This window comes from Panthera tigris, chromosome B2 (genome assembly GCF_018350195.1).
Source record: "Panthera tigris isolate Pti1 chromosome B2, P.tigris_Pti1_mat1.1, whole genome shotgun sequence".
Taxonomy (NCBI): domain Eukaryota; kingdom Metazoa; phylum Chordata; class Mammalia; order Carnivora; family Felidae; genus Panthera; species Panthera tigris.
Window position 1 is genome coordinate 103,994,154 of NC_056664.1, and position 22,597 is coordinate 104,016,750.

Below are 22,597 nucleotides of genomic sequence, written 5' to 3' on the forward strand. Positions count from 1 at the left end.
GCATTTACTCCCTTTAAGGAAGGCAACAAACCTAATTTCATTCATTTTTGCAGCAATCACCAAGATTGCATATGTAAATTTCAGTAGGGTTTTAATCTGAATAAAGTACCCCTTTTCAAAGGACCATTCACGAATGGATTAAGAATAACCTTTAACAAGTCCTGATTATTCATGTAAATCAGGTTTTGTTTTGTTTTATGCCAAATTTAGATGGCTGTGGTAACAGTGAAAGATACTCTAGGCTAGAAATAAAAAATACGTCTGTATGACTTGCATTTTAGGCACACTTACTTCATTTTGTTGTTGTTGTTACTTCAACTTTTCTTCACTCTCGAGATAGTAAAACTTGTGTCAGGATTATGAAAGTAACATGAGAACACAAATGTATGTACCTGACAGAACTCAGATTTCTTCAGATTGTCAAACCAGAGGAGGTGTATCTGATGCAAATCCGGTATCCAAGCCTCAAACTGTGACTCTGTGGAGCAGGGAATTCAATAAGAATCCAGGTAATTTTTGTTTGTTTTTATTTAAAACTGATTACAGAAACTGGAGATAAAGAAGCGGTAGCAGCAACAGGAGTAATGTGAAGGGACCCTGAGTAAGGAAAGTTAGAGAAGCCTTTTGTTATTGTCTGGTCTAAGCTGAATACCCAGAAATGGACAAGAATGCCCAAGGAGATTCTGTTATGTGGGGTGCAGGGAAATTATGAAGTATGACCTTACGATCAGGGCAATATGGCCTGAGCAGACCAAATGATACTTCTTCGGTGAAGAGAGGACAAGAAAACCTCTCAACTGATGTGGAGGTCTGCATAAGGGACAATTTGGGTTTAGAACTGAGAAAGAAAAGGCAGTGAAAAGAAATGAAGCAGTGATATAGGAGCAAACCAGTTACCTGGTAAGTGAAACCTACATAATGTCTAATTGAGTCTAATTTTATTAAACAGAACAGAAATCATGATAATCTAACAAATGAGTGGCACCAACCTACTGGCAAGAGGAATACTACTGGTTAAAGCTGATAATAAACCAAGAGCAACAAAAATATTATTTTCCAACTATGTCCAGAACAGGATAAAAGAGATAATGCTTGAAAACAGGCGATTGACAATGCAGAAAAAAAATCAATCACTGAATTAAGGATAAAATGAACACACTAAAGGAAAATTTAGGTTTAAAATGGATATAGAGTTAGCTCTCTAAAACTTAAAACTTCTCCAGGCCTAGAAAAACTATATCAAGTAAAACTTCCAAGTATGAATTGCACCAAGAATTAGCAAGTCTATTTAGTAGTAATTCTGGGCCGTTTATGTCAAATTTTTGTTTAGATGGCTAAAAATATTTGGTCATTCATTTTCACAAACCTTGCAATATCCATAGCCCTCTCAACTCCAGAGAATGCAGAAGTATTTATTTCCCAAACCTTCATGTAATAGCTGCTGAACAGCGAAACATTACTGGTAATTGAGATTGGGATGTCTGAGATCATTTGTTTCTAGACACTATATGTCAGTAACAATTTTGTTATTCTTTCTTTTTAAAGCACCACACTGTAGTAGCAAAGAAATTAAGAAGCACCTAACAGAATACACAATGATTAATTTTTCCAAAGTCTATCTTAAGCGCACTAAGAATCAGTTAACATAAATATAGCAAATAAGAATGGTGTATTAAGAATAGCTTTCCATGGGGCGCCAGGGCGGCTCAGTTGGTTGAGCATCTAACTTCGGCTCAGGTCATGATCTGACGGCTCGTGAGTTTGAGCCCCACATCGGGCTCTGTGTTCACAGCTCAGAGCCTGGAGTCTGCTTTGGATTCTGTGTCCCTCTCTCTGCCCCTCCCTCGCTCATGCCGTCTCTCTCTCTCTTTCAAGAATAAATAAAACATTTTAAAAAAAAAATTAAAAAAAAAGTTTTACAGTAAGTGAAATTGAGTCAGAGAAAGACAAATACCATTATTTCACTCATATGTGAAATTTAAGGAATAAAACAAGGGGGTAAAAAAAAGAGACAAATCAAGAAACAGACTCTTATAGAGAACAAGTGATGATTACCAATGGTGGGTGGGAGGATGGGTTAAATAAATGATGGAAATTAAGTACTGCACTTGTGATCAGCACTGGGTGATATATGGAGTTGTTCAATCACATACATATACAATATAGTGCATACCTGAAACTAATATAACACTGTATGTTAACTGGAATTAAAAACTTAAAAAGAAAAAAAAAAAAAAAAAAAAGCTTTCCACTGAAAATTCAGTGGTGCTTCAATTACCCTCCAAAACTACACTGGTTGAACAAGGAAAAATTAAGTCCATGAGCATCCAGTTAGTTAGGCTTCTTATTTACCATTTTCCTAGTAAAAAAAATCTTAGAAATTCTGTGGCTTTTTTTTTATAAAGCTTCAGGACAATGCTTATGGTGACAACTTGATAACTTTAATGATTTCCCAACCTTTCATTAGCCTAGACACACAGAACTTTATTGTTATTTTTTTGGTGAAAACAAGAAACACAGCAGAGTGACAGACTTTTATTTTTCCTTTGAGCACACAGAAGAAGACTAATAAAGTACTTAACGATCCTTGTTTACTTTGACAGAGCAATTCTACAAATACTTACACTGGTTAGGAACATAAAATTCAAGTACAACATTACTATTAGGGCAAGAAATATCAAAACAAAAGAATTGGTTTTCTTTTTGAAATTACTTTCACAAGACACAGCAACAATTTGCAAAATTTCAAGGATCACATTCAAATTATATTTCTAAGAATAGAGCTATATATGAAGACAGACCAGAACAAGCTGATATATTAACGAATATTCACAGGTTTCATACTGCACAGGAAACAAGTTTGATATTTTTGCACATATTCTCAATTATAAGCAAAAAGCAGGCCTGTAAATGTCAATTTCGCCAGCAAGCAAAAATAGAGAAAGGAATTAATAGGATTTTACTCAAACACAGTGAAATAATGAGCATATACCATTAATCTTCTATACAGAAAAGATCACTCCTATAATAACAGAGAGAAAACATCCAGACTTGCATTTTTGCATTTTAGACAAAAATCTACTGGTGAATTCAAGGGAGTTAGGGAAAACTCCTCTAAGTATCCTTTTTAAACATCAACCACTTTGATTCTCCCACCTCTCCTAGGAAAAGCTTCAGGGGCCTCTCCCTCCATTCCCAAAGCTGCAGGGTTCATCCTTCCTGTGCCGTTCCAAGACTACTTGGTTCATTTTGGTTTCTGGGCTCTCACTTCCCGCAGCCTAGAGCACCCTCCCCACTGCTGTACCCAGACCTCCCAAGCACTCATGGAACTTAGGGCAAGGCCTTCAAAAAGGAGAAAGCAGGTAGTCCTTACCATTACCATATACCACCCAAGTAATAGCCCTGATACACTGCTGTCCCACCTACTGGAACCTGTCCTGGAAATCCAAACAAGCTCCACACATCCCCAGGGAGGAACTTTGGCATCTCCCACAATGTACACTGCAGCCTGCTCCCTCATCTGTTGGGAGAGAAGCAGGGAAGGAAATAGGGAAACTGAAGCCTGAAAGCCAAGAAGGCCAGACAACAGGATGGAGGCCCCTGGGCCATGCGAGCAGTAACAAAATAGTACAGAGAATAGAGGTGACCCTCAAAATGCTGCCTTGGGGTTATTTCTAAGTGGTCAAGGCCACCCCCACCAAAATTTCCATGTTTAGGAAAGTGGAGTGAAACTAAGTTTGGCCGCTTTACATCACAACCTTCCCTGCATCTGCCTTGAATCCATCACTGTGAGGCCCTTCTGTCTTTCCTCCCTGCTTCTCTAACTAAACTCAAGAAACACACAGATTTTGGTAAGTGGACAGGGAAAAGGTGGGGTTGTCAAAATTGGCCCAAAAGAACACTGCTCATAACTAAATAACCTACAGGTCTCCCTTTGAAACTTTTAGACCTTACTAAAGGAAGTAGGGTGGAGGCTTGAGGGCAGAAGAGCACAAGAAGACATGTGGAGTCTATTGTACAGTACCTTTCTCTCTTTGGACACCATCAAGGGTAGAGAAAATTAAACAAAAAGCCCGCTTTGCCAGTGTTGTTTCCTGTCTGCTTCAGAGGAGAGGGAAGTGGGGGAGAGAACAAGGGGGTGGGGGTGGAGGAAAGAGACAAAAAGATGCAGAACAGGCCACACACACCAGGAACACCTTTCCCTCGGTGCCCCCACCCTGGCAACTTTATCATGCTCAGAATGAGTGCAGGAGTTAGAGAAGGGGATACCTAACAAAACTATCTGATTAAGGGTGGTTTGTTGACTCCAGCTCAGAAAGGCTAACTGCTGGAAGTGAACCCCTTCCAGCCTTGCTTTGGGCACTATCACATATGACTGTGCAACCTGCCCCACAGCCAATTGGGTTTATAGGTAACCATTTGATGGCACAAGGGGATTGAGGCAGAGTTCCCTGTGTGCTGCCTGGGAGCTTAAGTCCACGGTCAGTTGCTGAGGAGGCAGGCAATGGTGCCTATGCAAAGCTCATCCAGAAGGGTGAGAACAGGTTTGTGTGGGCCATAGCACCAACCCTCATACTCACCAGTACCTGGTCACAAAGCAGAGTGAAAAGAAGATGCAATAACACTGAAAACCTCTCATCTGTTACCTCACTCATGCCTTGTAGCCACCCACTAGCCCCCTTATTCTGCCAGATAGCCAGCAGGGTGGATAGCACAGGCCCAGGGAGGCAGCTGGGAACCAGTTAGTGGTAGCTAGAAACGTCCAGTTTGTGTTGATGGTTGGCATCATCTAGAGTAGTTTCATCTTGCAGCGGTGAAACTCAAAGAATTTGCCATAGAATACATGGTTATCAGGAGGACAGTCAGCATAAAGTATGAAGTCCAGCTAGTTATTTGCAAAGGTACTGCAAGCTTCTTTGTGGTGGAGAACCACTTAAAAAACTAGGAGAAGACCATGGTCATAGACAGGACCCAAGGCATGCAAAGGAAGGCAGTGCCTATCTACAGCATCATGTGCTTGGCATAGAAGCAGTGCAACGCCATGCACTTGAACATGTAACAGGATACAGAAGAGCATGAAGGTCCAGAGGAAGAGGAACACAAACATGTAAGAGTCAATCTTGCAAATGACTGTTGAAGATTTAGGAGAACCAAAGGACAAAATAGTTCAGTGTGAAGAGAAAGCAGATAGAAGACTGCATGCTGTTGGCTAAGCAAAGGTTCAAGGGGAGGTGGTGGGAGACTTGTGCAGGAGCTTCTCACAAGGGCAGCGCTTAGCCAGACTGGAACCTGAAGGACCTGGGGCTCTCCACGGGCTGCCTTGCTGGGTCTCGAATTCCTCGGCGAGGCCCTTCGCCCATCAGGTAGTACTGTAGGGGATTGGGCCACAGTTCTGCTTTGATAATCTCAGCAATCCTGTCGAATTCTAGAAGGCTGTGATCTGAGAACCAGTTGAAGAAACTGGGGATAGTGTTTCCTTCCCGATTCCTGTGGATATGTGACTGGGGGTCTTGGCCCCTGTGCCAGCGGATTGGAGTGGAAAGAGACACCACCCGGCCAGAGGATCTGCGCTCATATTCTTTGACGAGCCCCTCATTTCGGAAATAGGGGTTGCTCTGAAAGATGAACTTGAATTTGCAGCCTGCTCTGGGGTGTTTAAGCTCCTCCACCTCCAAATTGATCATGTACCTCATCATGTCTTCATCTTGGCCACTGATCATAGGTGACAGCTGGGGGTGGTTCCGAAAGGCAGTGACCCAGAAACCTGGGATATTTTGGATAATGAAACTTCTGCGCTGCATATGGAGCCTTCGCATCCGGCCAAACTTGCGCTCCAGCTGAAGGAAGGCCCTGTCAGCCTGGGCATTTACATTTGACAGCTCCTGATCGATGGCCTCCAGGGAATCCATGCAGTTATTGATCTTCGGGGCCTTGGCCCGTGACTCCTCTTTCACTCCTCCTACCACCTTTTTTTCCTTCTGCATCACCTTCTTTTCCTCCACCACCTCCTCCGCTACTCCCTCCTTTTCCGTTGCCGCTGAAACGGCGCACTTTTTTGTCGTCATTTCCTTGGCCTTCGCCCCAGGCATCATCTGAGACCCCAACCCCCCTGCGCCACAGGCTTCTAGAGCTTTCTCCCCAGCAGGGCCCCGCGGCTCTCTACGCTGACAGCCATTTTCCTGGCTATTGTCGGTTGCTACCGCGGGGGAGGCTGAAGCAGAGGCTGCTGCCAAGCCTTCCGTCGGAGGGAGACCCTCTTTCTGGCCCGATTTGGTCGCTACACGGCTGCGGCTCCCAAAAACTCGAACGCGGAACACGGGGGCACAGCTCGCGGGGCTCTCGGGGGCGCCTGCCTCCGCGGCGGTCTCCGAGATGCCCTCCTCACCTGTGTCCGCCATCACCTGGGTCGCCTCGGTTTCCTCGCCCCGGCACTGGTTTAGGTCCGGATGTCCTGGGGCATCGTCGGCAGTAGCTACGCCGCAGTCTTTAGCGACAGGAGGGTTGCTGCCCTCATCCAGGGTGCTCATTTTGGTAGAAGTCAGATCCGCAGGAGCAGAGCGTCCCTTGTCCTCTGCAGAAGCCGCGCTCCGCCCCAATCCGCTTGTCGCACCACCCCTCTTTTCCACTCTGGAGGATGCTGCTATGGCAACTGGTGACGTCACGGCAGCAGCATCTTCACGTCGCGCGAGAATTCGCTGAACCTAATGATTACGTCAGTCAAGGGTATGCCTTTGTCTTTGTGTTATAAAATAGATGAATTTCGTCTCTCTGGAAAAGATTTGATTTACGTGATTGGGTGCAGACCAAACTCGAACATGTGAGAACTGTGTCAGTGTGCATTTCTAAGGCTCTGTATGTATTTCTAAGACACCTATGCAATTAATTTTTCTCTTAAAATATTTACTTAAAAGGTAAGAAAGGTTATGGTCCAAGTTCATCAGCTCAGAGGGCCGTTCGTGGATGGTAAGGAGGAGTCAGCAATTCACCTGCGTGCCTTTTTTATGAGACTGAGTGCTACCTACTGCGCTAACGAGGCGCCTGCCTGCCTTTTTTAATGTACAGATTCGTGACTATTATCAAAGAATTAAGATGAGCAGAGTTTGATTTTTAAGAAAAGTGTTGCTCTGTTAAGCGATGATTTAAAAAATTAGGAGCAATTGTAAGGGAAGTTTCTCTCATCCTAACAAGACAAAATGATTATTTCAATTTGTTTATGTACTTTGGCCAATACCTATGAAGTGATTGGACAATATTTCCTCATCCCTTTTAACTAATATAAGTAGCAAATGTATTTTCCTTACTTAGAAGTGACATCGCGTGAGCATGCAAATTTAGCCGTTAAGCATTTCTGAAAAAGATGTGATCTCAGGAGATTTTAATTTCCACAATTGTACATAATATATGTTGCTTATCCTTAGGCTGTAATCCTAATCTAAAAGGAGTTCCTGCTTTATAATGCATGTGGGCATGAAGCCAGCAAATATTTGCCAAAATATGCCCCTGTTATAATTTACTGCAGGGCAGAAGCAATAATCAACTGTTTGCAGGCACTGAAACTATTACTTGTCCAAATTAAAATATTTTAAGTAACATTTAAAATGTTAATGTTAAAGTATTTACTTAAAATTTGTCTATTCAAGTCAGCTCATACAATTCATCTGCTAGTGATGTCGATACTGTGCTATGTGTTGTTTTGTTTGTTGGAGTATGAAAACACTGGTGTTAGTCCTTAGAAAAATGCAAGAGTGAAGGAAAACTTAAATTTTGCATATTTTTGTTTAACATCTTAAATTCATATTAGAAAAATGATTATAATTCTTTTTTTTTTTTTAACGTTTATTTATTTTTGAGAGAGAGACACAGAGCGTGAACAGGGAAGGGGCAGAGAGAGAGGGAGACACAGAATCTGAAACAGGCTCCAGGCTCTGAGCTGTCAGCACAGAGCCCGACGCGGGGCTCGAAGTCACGGACCACGAGATCATGACCTGAGCAGAAGTCGGACGCTTAACCGACTGAGCCACCCAGGCGCCCCTGATTATAATTCTTTGTAATAGAAACTCCACTACAGAGCCCCCAGATTATGATCACTTTGAAATTGGGACTCAGAAGAGGATCCAGTGAAAAGGAAGCATGTGGGGAAACGGATTTAGAAACAAGCAGCAGCAGGTAGGAGACTGGAGGGAAGTAGTGCAGACCCAGTACAACTAAGAATGAGGTGTTGATGCAAAAGACACTGACATTAAAGGGAAACACCTTGCCCTGCAGCTTCATAGTTTAGCTCACAAAGGTTTGCAAGAGAATTCGTAAACAATTAAGATATTTTTGTACCCCTAGTCAGCCTACTCAAGGACAGACTGTCCAAATTGACTGCTGCCAACTAATCAGATATCCCACAAAAATTGTGCAAACAAGATTCACTCTTCTCAGACTACAATGATTTTTCTCTCCTTTTTTTTCCTCTTTTAATAAATCCTATTTTGCCTCTGTGGGGTGAAATCAATTAGTAAGCAATGTGCTATCATTAAGTGACTTTGTGACTTTGAGTCACTCTTTGACACTATTCTGCCTTGTTTCCTTTCTTAAAGAGTCTTTGTACTGTGGGAGGATTAATTCTCTAGGATTATAACCTGAGCCAAGAAGCAGAGAAGAGCAAATGCTGAATGAAAGTTCCTTTGCCATAGAAGAAAGAATTTGCTATTTGCAACAGAAAATTATAAAATTACCTGAGGCTACTACCTGTGTACTTTTTTCTCTTGTTGTATATACCAAATTTTTAGAAAGATTTTTACCTCCACTACTTGAAACGTCCCTGTCCATAGCTTTGATTGTTCTTGTCATTGCGATCATTTTCCACTAATAATAGCCTGCCCATTCTTGAAACTCCATTCAAGCCTATCTCGGGAAGATTGCATTAGGCATTTTAATGCATTTAATTTCATAAACAAGGACAGAGGAATCACAGAAAGTTAACTCACTCGTGGTAAGACATATATTAATTGGCAAATTGCCTCCTCCTATCTCCTACGCATAACCTTCCCTTATCATTCTGACAGTCCTATAGCTCTGTGACCTTTGCCACCCAATTTAGTACTTACCTTCTGTCTTTGACTCTCTTGGTTGCTTTATGCAGATCAGTCTCCTCATCCCAGCTGGACAAGGATGGCTGTATAGTGGCTTCATCCTTGGCATCTACAGTGACTATTTCATTGAACATTTTAATGAAATGTGATGATTTGATTTATTTTTTTTATTTTTATTTTTTTTTATTTAATTTTTTTTAACGTTTTTTTTATTTTTGAGACAGAGAGAGACAGAGCATGAATGGGGGAGGAGCAGAGAGAGAGGGAGACACAGAATCGGAAGCAGGCTCCAGGTTCTGAGCCATCAGCCCAGAGCCCGACGCGGGGCTCGAACTCACGGAGCGTGAGATCGTGACCTGAGCTGAAGTCGGATGCTTAACCGACTGAGCCACCCAGGCGCCCCTGTGATGATTTGATTTAAATGTAAATTTTAAAAGGTTTTACCAAAGTGAATAATATGACTCTGCTAGCATTTCATTTTGAGTTGAATAGATATATGTATTATAAATAGGAATCATTTGATTTGCATATTAGAATATAGGATTTTTTGGTACACAACAGAGACTGTTCTAATGGCAATTGGCAATAAACCTCACTACAGAAAAAAAGATATATCAGTAACATGATTGTATGAAAAAGCATTTGCAGAAAATGTCGTGAAAAACTAGAAGGTACATTTGCCACAGGACACGGACTTTAACAAAAGTTCAAAAATAAACTAATATAGTCAAACAGGAATGACTTTACTAAAGTATATAGTAAACACTGGAAAACTTAGGAAACATCCACTGTTATTGCTCTTGAACAGCAAGTTTTTTTCTTTTTTCAGAGCGACATGGTTTCTGGTTCTATATTCATTTTGGCCTACATTTATTTAGTGTCTTCTAAATGTGCTATCTCTTTTAATCCTCAGAACAACCCTGTGAGGTAATAATATTATGACCTCCATTTTACATTACCTCAGAAGGAACTCAAGCAAAGAGAAACTGAGTTGCTTATCCAAGGTCATACAGCAGCAATATAGAGCCACAAGCTGAAACCAGGTAATCTGACTCAAGAACCGTGCACTCATTCATTATATCGTCCTGCAGTTCTACACAATGTATAAAATGCAAAGGTACTTTCTTAGAAATAAGACCATATGACCATCTCAATTTAATGTTAAATCTTTTCTTCCTATTCCCCTCTGCCCATCCAGAAAAATACTAACAATTGTTGGGGAAGCACCCAGTTATTAAAAGGAGAAACAGGGGGGCCCCTGGGTGGCTCAGTCGGTTAAGCATCCGACTTCGGCTCAGGTCATGATCTTGCGGTCCGTGAGTTCGAGCCCCACATCAGGCTCTGTGCTGACAGCTCAGAGCCTGTTGCAGATTCTGTGTCTCCCTCTCTCTCTGACCCTCCCCCGTTCATGCTGTCTCTCCTGTCTCAAAAATAAATAAACGTTAAAAAAAAATTATAAAAAAAAATAAAAAATAAAAGGAGAAACAGGAATTCACGATTCAGTGCCCTACGTCAGCAGTTCTCCATCCATCAAATGTAACATTCCCTTTGTTCATTTGTTTTTTTTATTGGTATTGTGTAGACCTAGTCTTACTAGAGGAGGGCAAAAGATATGGGCTGGAGTTCCAGCTCTGCCTTAACGAGCAATGGAAATTTGGGCAAGTGGTTTGACTTTTTAAAATCTCATTTCCACATTTCGAAAATGGGAAGAATAAGGGGCACCTGGCTGGCTCAGCCAGAGGAGCACGTAACTCTTGGTCTCGGGGTAGTGAGCTCAAGCCTCACATTGGTTGTAGAGCCTACTTTAAAAAAAAATGGGAATAATAAGATCACCCAACCCATCTTTATTCACTTCTCAGAGTAGTGGGTCAACACTCTACATAGGTGAACCTTCCTTATAAGTTGCTTTCTTTCCTCCACCCTCACCCCCATCTCCATGTGTTTTTTCCTTCTTGTCTTTAAAACTTATTTCATGGAAAAATTAAAAATAAAAAAATAATTATTTCATGGACCATTACAGCCAAAAGATACTTGATTTTCAAACAATTTCCCCTAAATGACCCTTAATGTATGGAAGGAGTTATGGCTCTCTGACTGAATGGGTCACCTCTCCTGGGCTCCAAAGCCCAGAGTTGAGTTGAGCAGCAACAGAGGCATTCTATGGAAATGTTTCTCTTCCTCAGACAGGACGAAGGCATCTTTAGCAGACAGACTCCATGTGTCCAGAGCCAGGTAGACTTGCCAATTCCAACAGAAAGCCGTCCTACTTTTTGGGAGAACAATGGCTGAAGAACAACTAACTTCACATTCAAAGAAGATGCCGAGCTAATTGAATTTCTTGCAGGTAAGAGTCAAGGTTGCATTAGGCATTTTAATACATTTAACTTCATAAACAAGGACACAGGAATCACAGAAAGTTAACTCACTCGTGGTAAGACATATATTAATTGGCAAATTGCCTCTGGCTTTGGCACCATCTCAGTGTGGAGATTAATGTGGTGGCCATGAAGATGCACCTTACAGCCCTCCAAATACAGGAAGAATAACGTCCAAGGGCCTGAATCCTGTACCCTGAAATCTGTAGCCTGCTTTGCTTGCATTCAGGCCATACCTCCTGTGAGCTGCTCCAGCCAAGACTGAGTGTGGCTAGAATACATAAGGTAAAACCATTCCTAAAAACTGCGGGACTCAGCTGACCACTGACCCGGGCTGACTCAAGGACTCCTCAATGGCCTCGTGAATCTTCCCTGGATGGCACAGGAGTCTAGACCACTTCACCCAACTTTCTCTTGCTCTTCTTTTCATTCAGTCAGACGTGCTTCCTGGTCAAAAGTTTCTTCCATCTTTTTTCTGGGCCCCTCCCCATTTCACTCACAGTCATTTCCCCTAGTAATATCTTTGCACATTTAATCCCAGCTTGACTTCTGCTCTTCAGAGGACCCAGATTAACACATTTAACAGATCATTTAAACGTCTTAGTTTCAATTTTTGTATTTTGCAAATTGGGAGTTGGGGGACAGAGAAGAGCTAAAAGGAGAAAAACTTATTCAGTGTCTACCATGTGCTTTATGTTATTTTACATAATTATCACATCAACTTTCATATGACAGGTGGTACTGCTGTTTTACAGAAAAGGAAGGGGAAGATGAGAGAAATTATATCACTAGTTTAAGATTACTGCAGAGTCTAGATTTGTACTGAAGCCTATTCTGACTTCAAGGTGTATCTTCTCTACCACTTTCTCTCCTTTTCTAACTGCTTAATTGTGAAGATCAAAAAAGATAACAGATGTGAAAGCACTTTGAAAATGTAAAGATGTGTTACTTCAAAGCCAGAGATGATTATTTCTGTTGGTTGTGGTCAAGACCACTATGTCATATGCAAGCCTGTGCAAAGTACAAATGTGGGGCTCCTTGTTCAAAATTTATTGAGACTTTGAAGATGGCACAGCAGAGCATTACACCAGTTATGGGACCCATGAACCCAGCCATGGGAACAGCAGAATTATTGAGACAGGGGCAATCAAATTGAGCTTGTAGGAAACTTTCTAGAAGAATAGAAAACATTCTGGGGTGCCTGGGTGGCTCAGTTGGTTGAGCATCCAACTTTGGCTCAGCTCATGATCTCATGGTTCATGAGTTTGAGCCCCGCATCAGGCTCTATGCTGACAGCTCAGAGCCTGGAGCCTGCTTCGGATTCTGTGTCTCCCTCTTTGCCCCTCCACCACTCACACCCTGTCTCTATCTCTCAAAAGTGAATAAACTTTAAAAAAAATTAGAAGAAAAACATTCCTTATAATGAATATTTTATAACTCCTTTTTTCTTTCTTGAAATTCACAAATAGTGTACCATCATTTAAATTTATTTTTTTAGTTTAAGTCATCTCTACACCCAACGTGGGACTCAAACTCATGACCCCCTGGATCAACAGTCAGTCACATACTCTTCTGACTGGGCCAGCCAGGAACCCCAATTTTTTTAAAATTAATATAACATCTTGGTTGTAATATCAAGGAAAAACAAAAGGGAAATAATTCTTAAAATATCTATTTTAATTTATAAATGGTTGGGCATGCCTGTACTAAATGACATGATGAAGTAGTTAGGTGGCTATACCTATAGAATCACTAGTTCCTTATATATTTTGGAGATTAACCTTTTCAGATATATAGTTTGCAAATATTTTCTCCCATTCTATAGGTTGCCTTTTCACTCTGTTGATTGTGGATAAAATAAAAATTATAAGCATTAGAAAGCTTTGTGTCAGAGTTTAACTGGCAATTGTTTTCATTCTTAGTGTTAGATAACGATGTATCTTACAAGCAGTGTTTAAGAGTAGATGAAATAAGTTGCTTTCAAAAAATGCAGTGTTTAACACAGTGCAGGGAGGTGAGGGGTGTGCCTGGCTGCCTCAGCTGGTAGAATATGCAACTCTTGATCTCAGGGTCTTGAGTTCAAGCCCCATGTTGGGGGTAGAGTTTACTTAAAAAATAACAATAAATAAATAAAAATAAAACAGTGCAAAATGTCTTCATATGTAAAATGGTGCTAGGCTCTAGGCTTAAATAATAATTAATATATTTTTAATCTATATGTTTAACACTGGATAATTACTTTATATGGGGCACTGTTCTCCACACTGCAGGATCTAGCATCCCTATTGTCCCTAATGAATACCAGTCTCACCTGCATCCATTGTAATAATCAAAATAGCTGGCAAATTTCCCAGACACCATAGGGGGAAGTACACATATACATTGATAATCAGTTTTTTAAATGCCTGTGAATATGACATGGTATTCTCATTCCTGGTCACTAGAGGGAGAAAGTAGTCTTTAAAATGATAATCTGACTAGTTTGTCAGCCTTTTAGGTTAAAGTTAAAACTGCTCTGGAAAAAAAAAAATTAAACTTCTCTGAAGAGAATATTTATCATAATTTTATATACCATACATTCATAAAACAACTGTGGCATGAATTTTCAACGTATGTTTTATGCTGTGTATACTATTAGAATTGAATCATAATCTTTATTATACTTAAGCTATCACTGTTACAAAATTAAAATTTTCTCAGACAAGCTCATTTAGTTATGATGCCTCCCATGATAATATTTAGCCAAAAAACAAGATTATATAGTGTTGCTTTCCTCAATCATTAGAGAAATCAGAGACAAAGTCTGTGACCTGAATGACCTCATACCTTTGTATGCTGAGTGTGATAGGTAATTTTATGTGTCGATTTGACTGGGCCAGGGGTGCCCAGACTAAGTATTATTTCTGAATGTGTCTGTGAGGGTGTTTGTGGAATTAGCATTTGAATTGGTGGACTCAAGAAAGTAGATTGCCCTTCCCAACATGGGTGGGCATCATCCAGTCCGTTGAGGGCCTAGATAGAACAAAAAGGTAGAGAAAAGGAGGAATTTGCCTCTTTTGCTTCCTCCCTGAGTACTTGAGCTAGGACATGAGTCTTCTACTGCCTTTGACTGGTCTTTACACCATCAGCTCACTTGGTTCTTAGGCCTTAGGACTCAGACTGGAATTATACTACATCACTCAGCTTTCCTGGGTTTCCAGCTTGCATGTGGCAGATTGTGACACTGCTCAGTAGACCTCCCTAATCACATGAGCCATTTCCTCATATAAATCTCTTCCTATTGACCCTATTTCTGTAGAGAACTGGGAAACTATATTTCTGTAGTATACTGGGTAAAGAGCATACATTGGAATCGGACAGTTCTGGCTTCATGTCTCAGTTGTGCCACATACAGGCAGTTCAGTTTGAGCAGGTCACTTGACTTCTCTGAGCCATAAGCTCCTCAAATATGGAATGAATATAATAAAACTTAAGTTACAGAACTGTTAGGAAGATGAAATATTTGCAAAGTGTTCATCCCAATGGCTTTCAGTAAATAAAAGCTGACTTGATAATTTTTATTATTTTTATGCTAAGATTTACCTACATGAAATAGACTGTAGTGCAGACAACATAAAATCAATGTCAAATTCTGTTATAAAACTGTAAGTGTATAGAAGTTCAAAGATGAAAGACATCCATAAATAATGGAGCAGTAAGTGAAAGAAAGGAGAGTTGAATTGGACCATGTAGGATACAATTTGAATAACATGAAAAAGATATAAAACACTGGGACATAGTAATAATACTTGTCCACTGTGTTCCAGTTACTTTTTTTTAAAGATTTTATTTTTGAGTAATCTGTACACCCACTGTGGGGCTCGAACTCACAACCCTGAGATCAAGAATCACATGCTCTTCTGACTCAGCCAGCCAGGTGCCTTTGTTCCAGTTACTTCTAAATGATTTTAGATATATGGTATTTCCAGTTCATAGGAAAAAAATGTTTTGCTGGCACTAAAATAAAATGCTTCACCACATTTTTTTTCACATAATATTATTTTAAAGACTTTATAAAATAATTTTTAAAAATTAGTTACATGAAATCTATGCTTTTAATAGCTAATTGGAGAGGATTCATCAAAATTGACCTCAGAGTAAACTTGGAGAAGTTTGACCATTACTTAAAATGATTGATTACAACAGCACCTAGACTACCGTGTACTAGACTCATCTCAACACAACTCTTTATTGTGCTAAGAGAAGTTAGAGCTTGGTTAAGAGGATAACAATTAAGTATGAAGTGCTGTTATAAGTAATCACCCAATTGACTCAAACCTCAATAAATACACATTCTTTGCATTTCATAGTGATAATGACAGTTCTGTCTACATCTCAGCAAATTCCGGAAAGATATTAAAACATTTGAACTACTTTGGCTAACTCTGTTCTTCTGAAGGAAAGTAAAACCAAGCAGTTTAATTCAGACAGTAAGTATCAAGAATTGCATTTTTAAATATAGGAAACAGTTATAATCTGATGGAGCTTAGAAAACCTATATTATTTAACATATATAAAGATAAATGAACAGATATATAAAGATAAATAAATACATCCCTTTTGAAAGCCATTCATGAATAGATTGGGAATATTAAAGCTAACCTATTTATACTTAATTAGGATTTAAATGTCTTTATGCTAAAATTACAGGTTGCTGCAATATGGTGAGATGTGCCCTAGCTTGAAATAAGAACCCTAACTGAATACAACCTGTGTTACTTATATCTAAATTAATACACTTCAATTTGCTAAGCTTCTATTTCCCTATCATATGGGGATAGTGATACAAAAACTGTAGGATTACACATGTAAAATGAGAGCATACATGGAAATTCCTGATATTTCTAACAATCTGCTGAGAAGACTTTGAAGACAGAGGTGTGTACTTGGAGCAGAATTAGATACCTGAGGCTCAAATTGTGACTCCGTGGGGTAGAGAACTCAAATGTCATTAAGAATATAGGTAAATATTGGGGTGCCTGGGTGGCTCAGTCGGTTAAGCGTCCGACTTCGGCTCAGGTCATGATCTCGCGGTCCGTGAGTTCGAGCCCCGCGTCGGGCTCTGTGCTGACAGCTCAGAGCCTGGAGCCTATTTCAGATTCTGTGTCTCCCTCTCTCTCTGACCCTCCCCCATTCATGCTCTGTCTCTCTCTGTCTCAAAAATAAATAAACGTTAAAAAAAAAATTTAAAAAAAAAGAATATAGGTAAATATCTTGTTTTGTTTTTAAACTTTTTTAATATTGTTTATTTTTTGAAAGCGAGAGAGAGTGTGTGAGAGGGAGAGGGCAGAGAGAGAAGGAGAGACAGAATTTGAAGCAGGCTCCAGGCTCTGAATTGGCAGCACAGAGCCCAACACGGGGCTCAAACTCAAACCGCGAGACCATGACCTGAGCCAGAGTCAGTCGTGGAACCAACTGAACCACCCAGGCGCCCCTTGTTTTGTTTTTATAATGAGAACTGAATTCAGGAAACTGAGAGATAAAGCAAGAACAGCAATGGGGTTTAGGGCAATGATTCCCAAACATTAGTATGCATCAGAATTACCTGGATTGCTAGTTAAACTACAGTTGCTAGACTCTACTTCCAGAGTTTGAGTCTATAGAGAAGGAGTGGGGTTCTTGTATTTGCATTTCTAACAAGATTCAGGTGAGTCTCACGATGCTTTTCTGGGGGCCACCCTTCACAATCTGCTGTGTTAGGGTAATAGAGACTGGTAAGTTGAAGCTGGAGTCAGAGAGAAGGGTCCAAGTAAAGAAGGTCAGAGAATCATCTTGTAGACATCTAAATTTGCAGAAATGAAAAGGGAAACACGGAGATTATTATTGAATAAGTATATGAGTACTACTTACAGGTCAATATGAGCAGATTCAACTTCTTCAGTGACCAGAGGATGACAGCCTCTTAGTTTGTATGTTAAGGAAATCTCTAGAGAGATCAACTTTTGCCCAGAATTGAAGGTGTAAAGTAACCAAAAAAAAAAAAAAAGTAATCCTAAAATTTGGGATTAGAAATGAAATTATACAGCAATAAGAACTTGCAAACAAGGTCATACAAGTAGAGTCAACAACTTGTATTTAAGCACTGAAGAAAAGTAAAAATAGCAGAAATGGGCAAATAGAATTCCATTTTTTGAATTGATGACAATAATTTTAAGTCTGTTATTTAATGAGGTTATAACTTACACTAAAATGCATGGATCTTGATTGTACAACTTGACAAGTTTTGACAAATAGATAAATCTGTGTTATCATCAGCCGAATCCAGCATTACTATCACCCAACAGTTGGCTCATGTTTCTTTCTCATTACTAACCCTGAGGGAACCACTCTTTGGATTTCTATCACCATAGATAAGTTTTCCATGCTATCCAACTTCACATATATGGAATTACATAGTATGCACTCTCTTGTCTGACATCTTTCATTGACCAATGATTCTGAAATTGTTGCATGATCAGTAGTTTGTTCCTTCTTGTTGCTGAGTCATGTTCCATTGTATGAATACACCATAATTTATTCATTCACTTGTGATGGACATTGGTTTGTGTCTAGTTTTGAGCTGTTATAAAACTGCTATGAACATTCTTGTGCTGTATATAAATTATACTTTAATAAAGAAAACAATGACAAATTCCAAAAACAGAAGAAAAACTACTTTTAGGTAACATCTTTGGTGACTTAAATGAGCAAAGAGAGAGGGCTAAGGCAAAAACAACAGTGAGGTGGTAAAGATTAAATATCTGTCACTCAGTGTTAGCCACTATTAATATGGTCAAGAAAACGCAAATGGATTCAAGCTGGATATGTATGCTGACTAGAAAGCAAATGGAGAACACACTCATTTCCCAATACTAAACTGCCATGAATTCTAGAATCAGAGGTTGAATCTTAAAGACATGAAGACTTGGAAATGAAGTTACTGTCACACATTCAAAGGCTTACATGTATGGAATCATGCATCCAGTTGCCATGGCTGATTCTGCAATGCAAACCTTTACTCTATTAGTGGACCTCAAGAAATGTGTGCTGAAATCAAGCCCTGAATAAGAAGGCTCATATTTCTAGAATTTTGTAGAGGAGTTCATGAATCTCAAAATAAGTTTTAAGTTTCTAGGTTAAGTGGTTATTTTGGGGCAGCGTCCTAATTGGGTCTATCCAGAGCTGTAGGAAGTAACCCAACATCACTGGTAACTCTTCACAATAATATGTGCTTCCTACTTGCCTCCTATAGTCTCCAATTATAAAACAATCTTTAAATATGAGTATTATTATTACCTTGATGGAAATTGATCAAGATTATCAATTTTACTTTTATTTGTGTACTTTTGTAATATATTTTTTCTATTTTTGACAACTGATGAAAATAAGCTGTACAACATTTTAAATATTTCTCCAACTTTTTGATTTGAAAAGTTTCATACCCACAGTTGTAACAGTAATATCAAAATAGTAATACTGCCATTAAAAAAAAAAAGAGTGAAAGTAAAAAGATTACTAAGAAGTTGTTTCCTTTTTTGACAGGGGAATTTGAAAGACAAAGTGTATCAGTTATTAGGACTGCATCTGGGAGGAATGGCACACTTTCTCATCCCTAAGCATGGAGGGGGCTAATTAATTACCTGATTTCTGAAGAGGTACCAAGTGTGCTTGCTGATGCCCTAGGAGAAAGTTAAAATGTATGTGTGGTGGGCATTGGGGGGGGAGGTGGGGGGAGGGGGAGAAGGGAGTAGGTAGATCCATAGTTTGTACAAAGATCCTAAAGATACTGCGTCACTCTGAAAGGAAGCTTTCTGGGAGAACTTCAACAGTGACCTGGCTACAGACCAGATTTGTAAATGACGTGAAATTAGGGGGTAAAATTACTCATTAGAAATAATTAATGATCCTCCAAATGCAAATAGGTTAAAAGAATTAGACTAATTTAATAGAATAAAAATTAATATAGATACATGTAAACTGTTGGAAACAAACTTCAATAAAGCGTAACATGAATGGGGTGCCTGGGTGGCTCAATCAGTTAGGCGTCCGAATTCAGCTCAGGTCATGTTCTCGTGGTTCATGGGTTTGGTGCGTCAGGCTCTGTGCTGATAGCATGGAGCTTGGGATTCTTGTTCTTTCCTCTTTCTCTGCCCTTCCCCTGCTTGCGCTTTCTCTCATTCTCAAAATAAATAAACTTAAAAAAAAATAAAATAAAAAATAAAGTGTAACATGAAAAAACCTAATTCAGCAGCACAGGAATGCTTTAAAATTTAAGGGTTTGGTAAATTTTAATCTTATTAGGAGTGAAAGGGTAATATTGCTGCCCCAAAAGCTAATGTTCTCTTAAGATCCATTCAAAGAAATATACTATGCAGAATATAAGCAGTAATAATCCTATTCAGGGCACCTGGGTGGCTCAGTCGGTTGAGCATCTGACTCTTGATTTCCACTCAGGTCATGATCTCATGGTCATGAGATCAAGCCCTGCATCAGGCTCCTCACGGAGCATGGATCCTGCTTGAGATTCTTTCTCTCTCTGTCCCTTTCCCCTGCTCATGTGCTCTCTTAAAAAAAAAAAAAAATCCCATTCTGTTCTTTCTATTCTGTTATTTGGATGTTACATTGTTCAGTTTGGAGCACCTGACTTTAGGAAAAATATAAGCATAATGAATCTTGTTTATTTGCATTCACAATGGATAAGGAACATTGAAGGAATATATATATATAGCCAGGTTGGTGGGGGAGGGGAGGGTGTTGAGGGGAGGGATAGGATGATGACCTTCAAGTACTTAATTCATTTGTGGAATCAGGCTAATTACATCCTGCAAGACTCCAGGGGTCAAAATATGGAGCAGAGGTGCTGAGACCCTACTATATGCCCAGTCCTTTATAATACCTGCATGTTATAAGGCAATATATTTCTGAATAAATTTAACAAAACTGGGAAGGGAGTGGGTATTCCCTCCCTTGAGTCCAAGGAAAGGTTATCCATGATTCTCAAATATGTCTGTACCTTAGTGTCTAATTTAACTGGTTTGGGGGTAGAGCCTGGAATTTTTTACCAAGCTCCCCAGCCATTTATAATGGACAGTCAACTTTGAGAAATATTAGGCTAGATAGTTGTCTGGATGTAAATTAAATGCGAAGTTAAAATGGAGAAGAAGGTAAATGGAAATTAATATTTACCACATATTATATGCCAGGCATTGTGCTTGGCATTTTCACACTCTAACCTGTATTAACTATGTTAATGCTTGGAATCTTTTAGCGCAGTGCCTGGCAAATAGTAAACTCCCAAATGTATGCTGTTATCCCCTCTACAACCTTATATTGACATTCTCCAAATACATCCTGGGAGAATACTAGCTTATAATATAGGTATTATCATCCCTGCATGATGGACAAGGAAACCAAGACTCAGAGAAGGTATTTATTTTGGCCACTAGTAAGACATCTGTGGATTTATAAAAAAAATTAGCAGCCTACCTAAGTGGCCCTTTTTATTTTAATAGAATTTTATTTTAATAGAAGAAGAAATCTCTTCCTGACCTGGTCTCAAAAAAATGACATTAACTATAAATCCTGAAAAAGTGAAGCCAAAAAGTAGACATTTTTTCCTAATGTGGCCTGACAGAAACTCTTCTGTAAGTCTTGAGAACCCCTGAGGTCAGAGGAAATGGATTAAAGTGGCCCTTCAGAGCTAAAACAAAGCACTTCAAGCAAACATGGAGAAAGTACTGCTCACAAATGAAATAGCTCCCATATATATAGTGAATGCATAAATATTGTTATCTGTCACATCCATAGTCTAGGACTTCAATTATATATTTAACACTGAGGGAGGGAAAGTTGGTCCTGAAGGGACAATCCTGATCATCTCTGACACCTTCTCTTTGCCACGTTAATCCTGAGTTTTCTTGTGCACATGACTGGTTTGAGTATGTGAATTTGCTGAAGAGGAAACATTCAAGAAAAGATACTCCCTCCTCAATGAGACTTAAGTTCCTCAATTGCAAGGACAACCTTCACTTTACTATCCCATATAGCCCTTAATGTAATAGCCAATACAAAATAATAATTGCTGCAAGATTGTACTGCAAGGCTACACTAATTTCCAAAAATAAAATATGCTTCAAGTGGTGAGCATTGAATTGACTTGGTACAATGCTATATTCAGATTTTTTTTTCTGTTGCCTGGCCAATTGTTAAAATTTAGAGCCTATGTTAACATACACAAAATGGTATAGCTGATGACTGAATTTTATTTTCTGAGCTTCATGTACATCTGTAAACCAAAAATACAAAACATTTTATTCTAGAAGAATATGAAGCTATTGGTCGTAAATGTTAAGGGTTTACTTTTTTTTTCTTTTTTGTTAAGGGACTACTTTATTCTTTATTAATTTTTTTTTTTTTTTAAGTAGGCTTCACATCCAGCAGAGCATAATGCAGGGCTTGAACTCACAACCCTGAGATAAAGACCTGAGGTGAAATCAAGAGTCAGACACGTAACCATCTGAGCCACCCAGGCAACCCAAGGGGACTACTTTATTATTATTTTTTTTTAATGTTTATTTATTTTTGAAGGAGAGGGACAGAGCATGAGCGGGGGGAAGAGCAGAGAAAGAGGGAGACACAGAATCCAAAGCAGGCTCCGGGCCCTGAGCTGTCAGCACAGAGCCCAAAGCAGGGCTTGAACTCATGAACCATAAGATCATGACCTGAGCCAAAGTCAGATGCTTAACTAACTGAGCCACCTAGGCTCCCCTTCCCCCAATTTTTAACAATAAAGGGAATGACTTTATCTTCTTTTTGTTACCTTCTGAAGTCTGACAGAATGCCTTGATAAATATTTGTGGAATTCACTGTTAACAAATTATGTGTTATTTTCTAGAACAGTAAGTCCCTGTAAGTACACCAAGTACTTGAAATATTTCATCTACCCTAAAGGGAACAGAAGAACTGTTAAGGCAGAAGAGTTATCAGGCCTTGAAAATTTTGACACAAATAGAAGGTGGGGAGGTTTGAAGAAAAGAATGAACAAGTTTTACAGCTGAAAAAGTATGAGAAGGGTTTATCACTTATGACAGAAACTCTGTTTGCTTATTAAATGCACAAGCAAAT

General features: G+C 39.5%; 1 protein-coding gene and 1 long non-coding RNA gene across 2 annotated transcripts; one reads left to right on the plus strand and one right to left on the minus strand.

The window, feature by feature from the left end:
- Positions 1–2,516: 2,516 nt before the first annotated feature.
- On the minus strand, positions 2,517–6,639 carry TSPYL4 (TSPY like 4). The gene has a single exon (XM_007078704.3). It carries the CDS (start codon positions 6,525–6,527, stop codon positions 5,274–5,276), a length of 1,254 nt encoding a protein of 417 aa, XP_007078766.1. The 5' UTR covers positions 6,528–6,639; the 3' UTR covers positions 2,517–5,273.
- A 1,342-nt stretch (positions 6,640–7,981) lies between these two features.
- LOC102950963 lies at positions 7,982–19,536 on the plus strand. The gene is made up of 5 exons (XR_006217827.1): positions 7,982–8,166; positions 9,994–10,123; positions 11,264–11,424; positions 15,805–15,924; positions 19,016–19,536. It is a non-coding gene; the product is annotated as an uncharacterized LOC102950963 (long non-coding RNA).
- Positions 19,537–22,597: the final 3,061 nt, after the last annotated feature.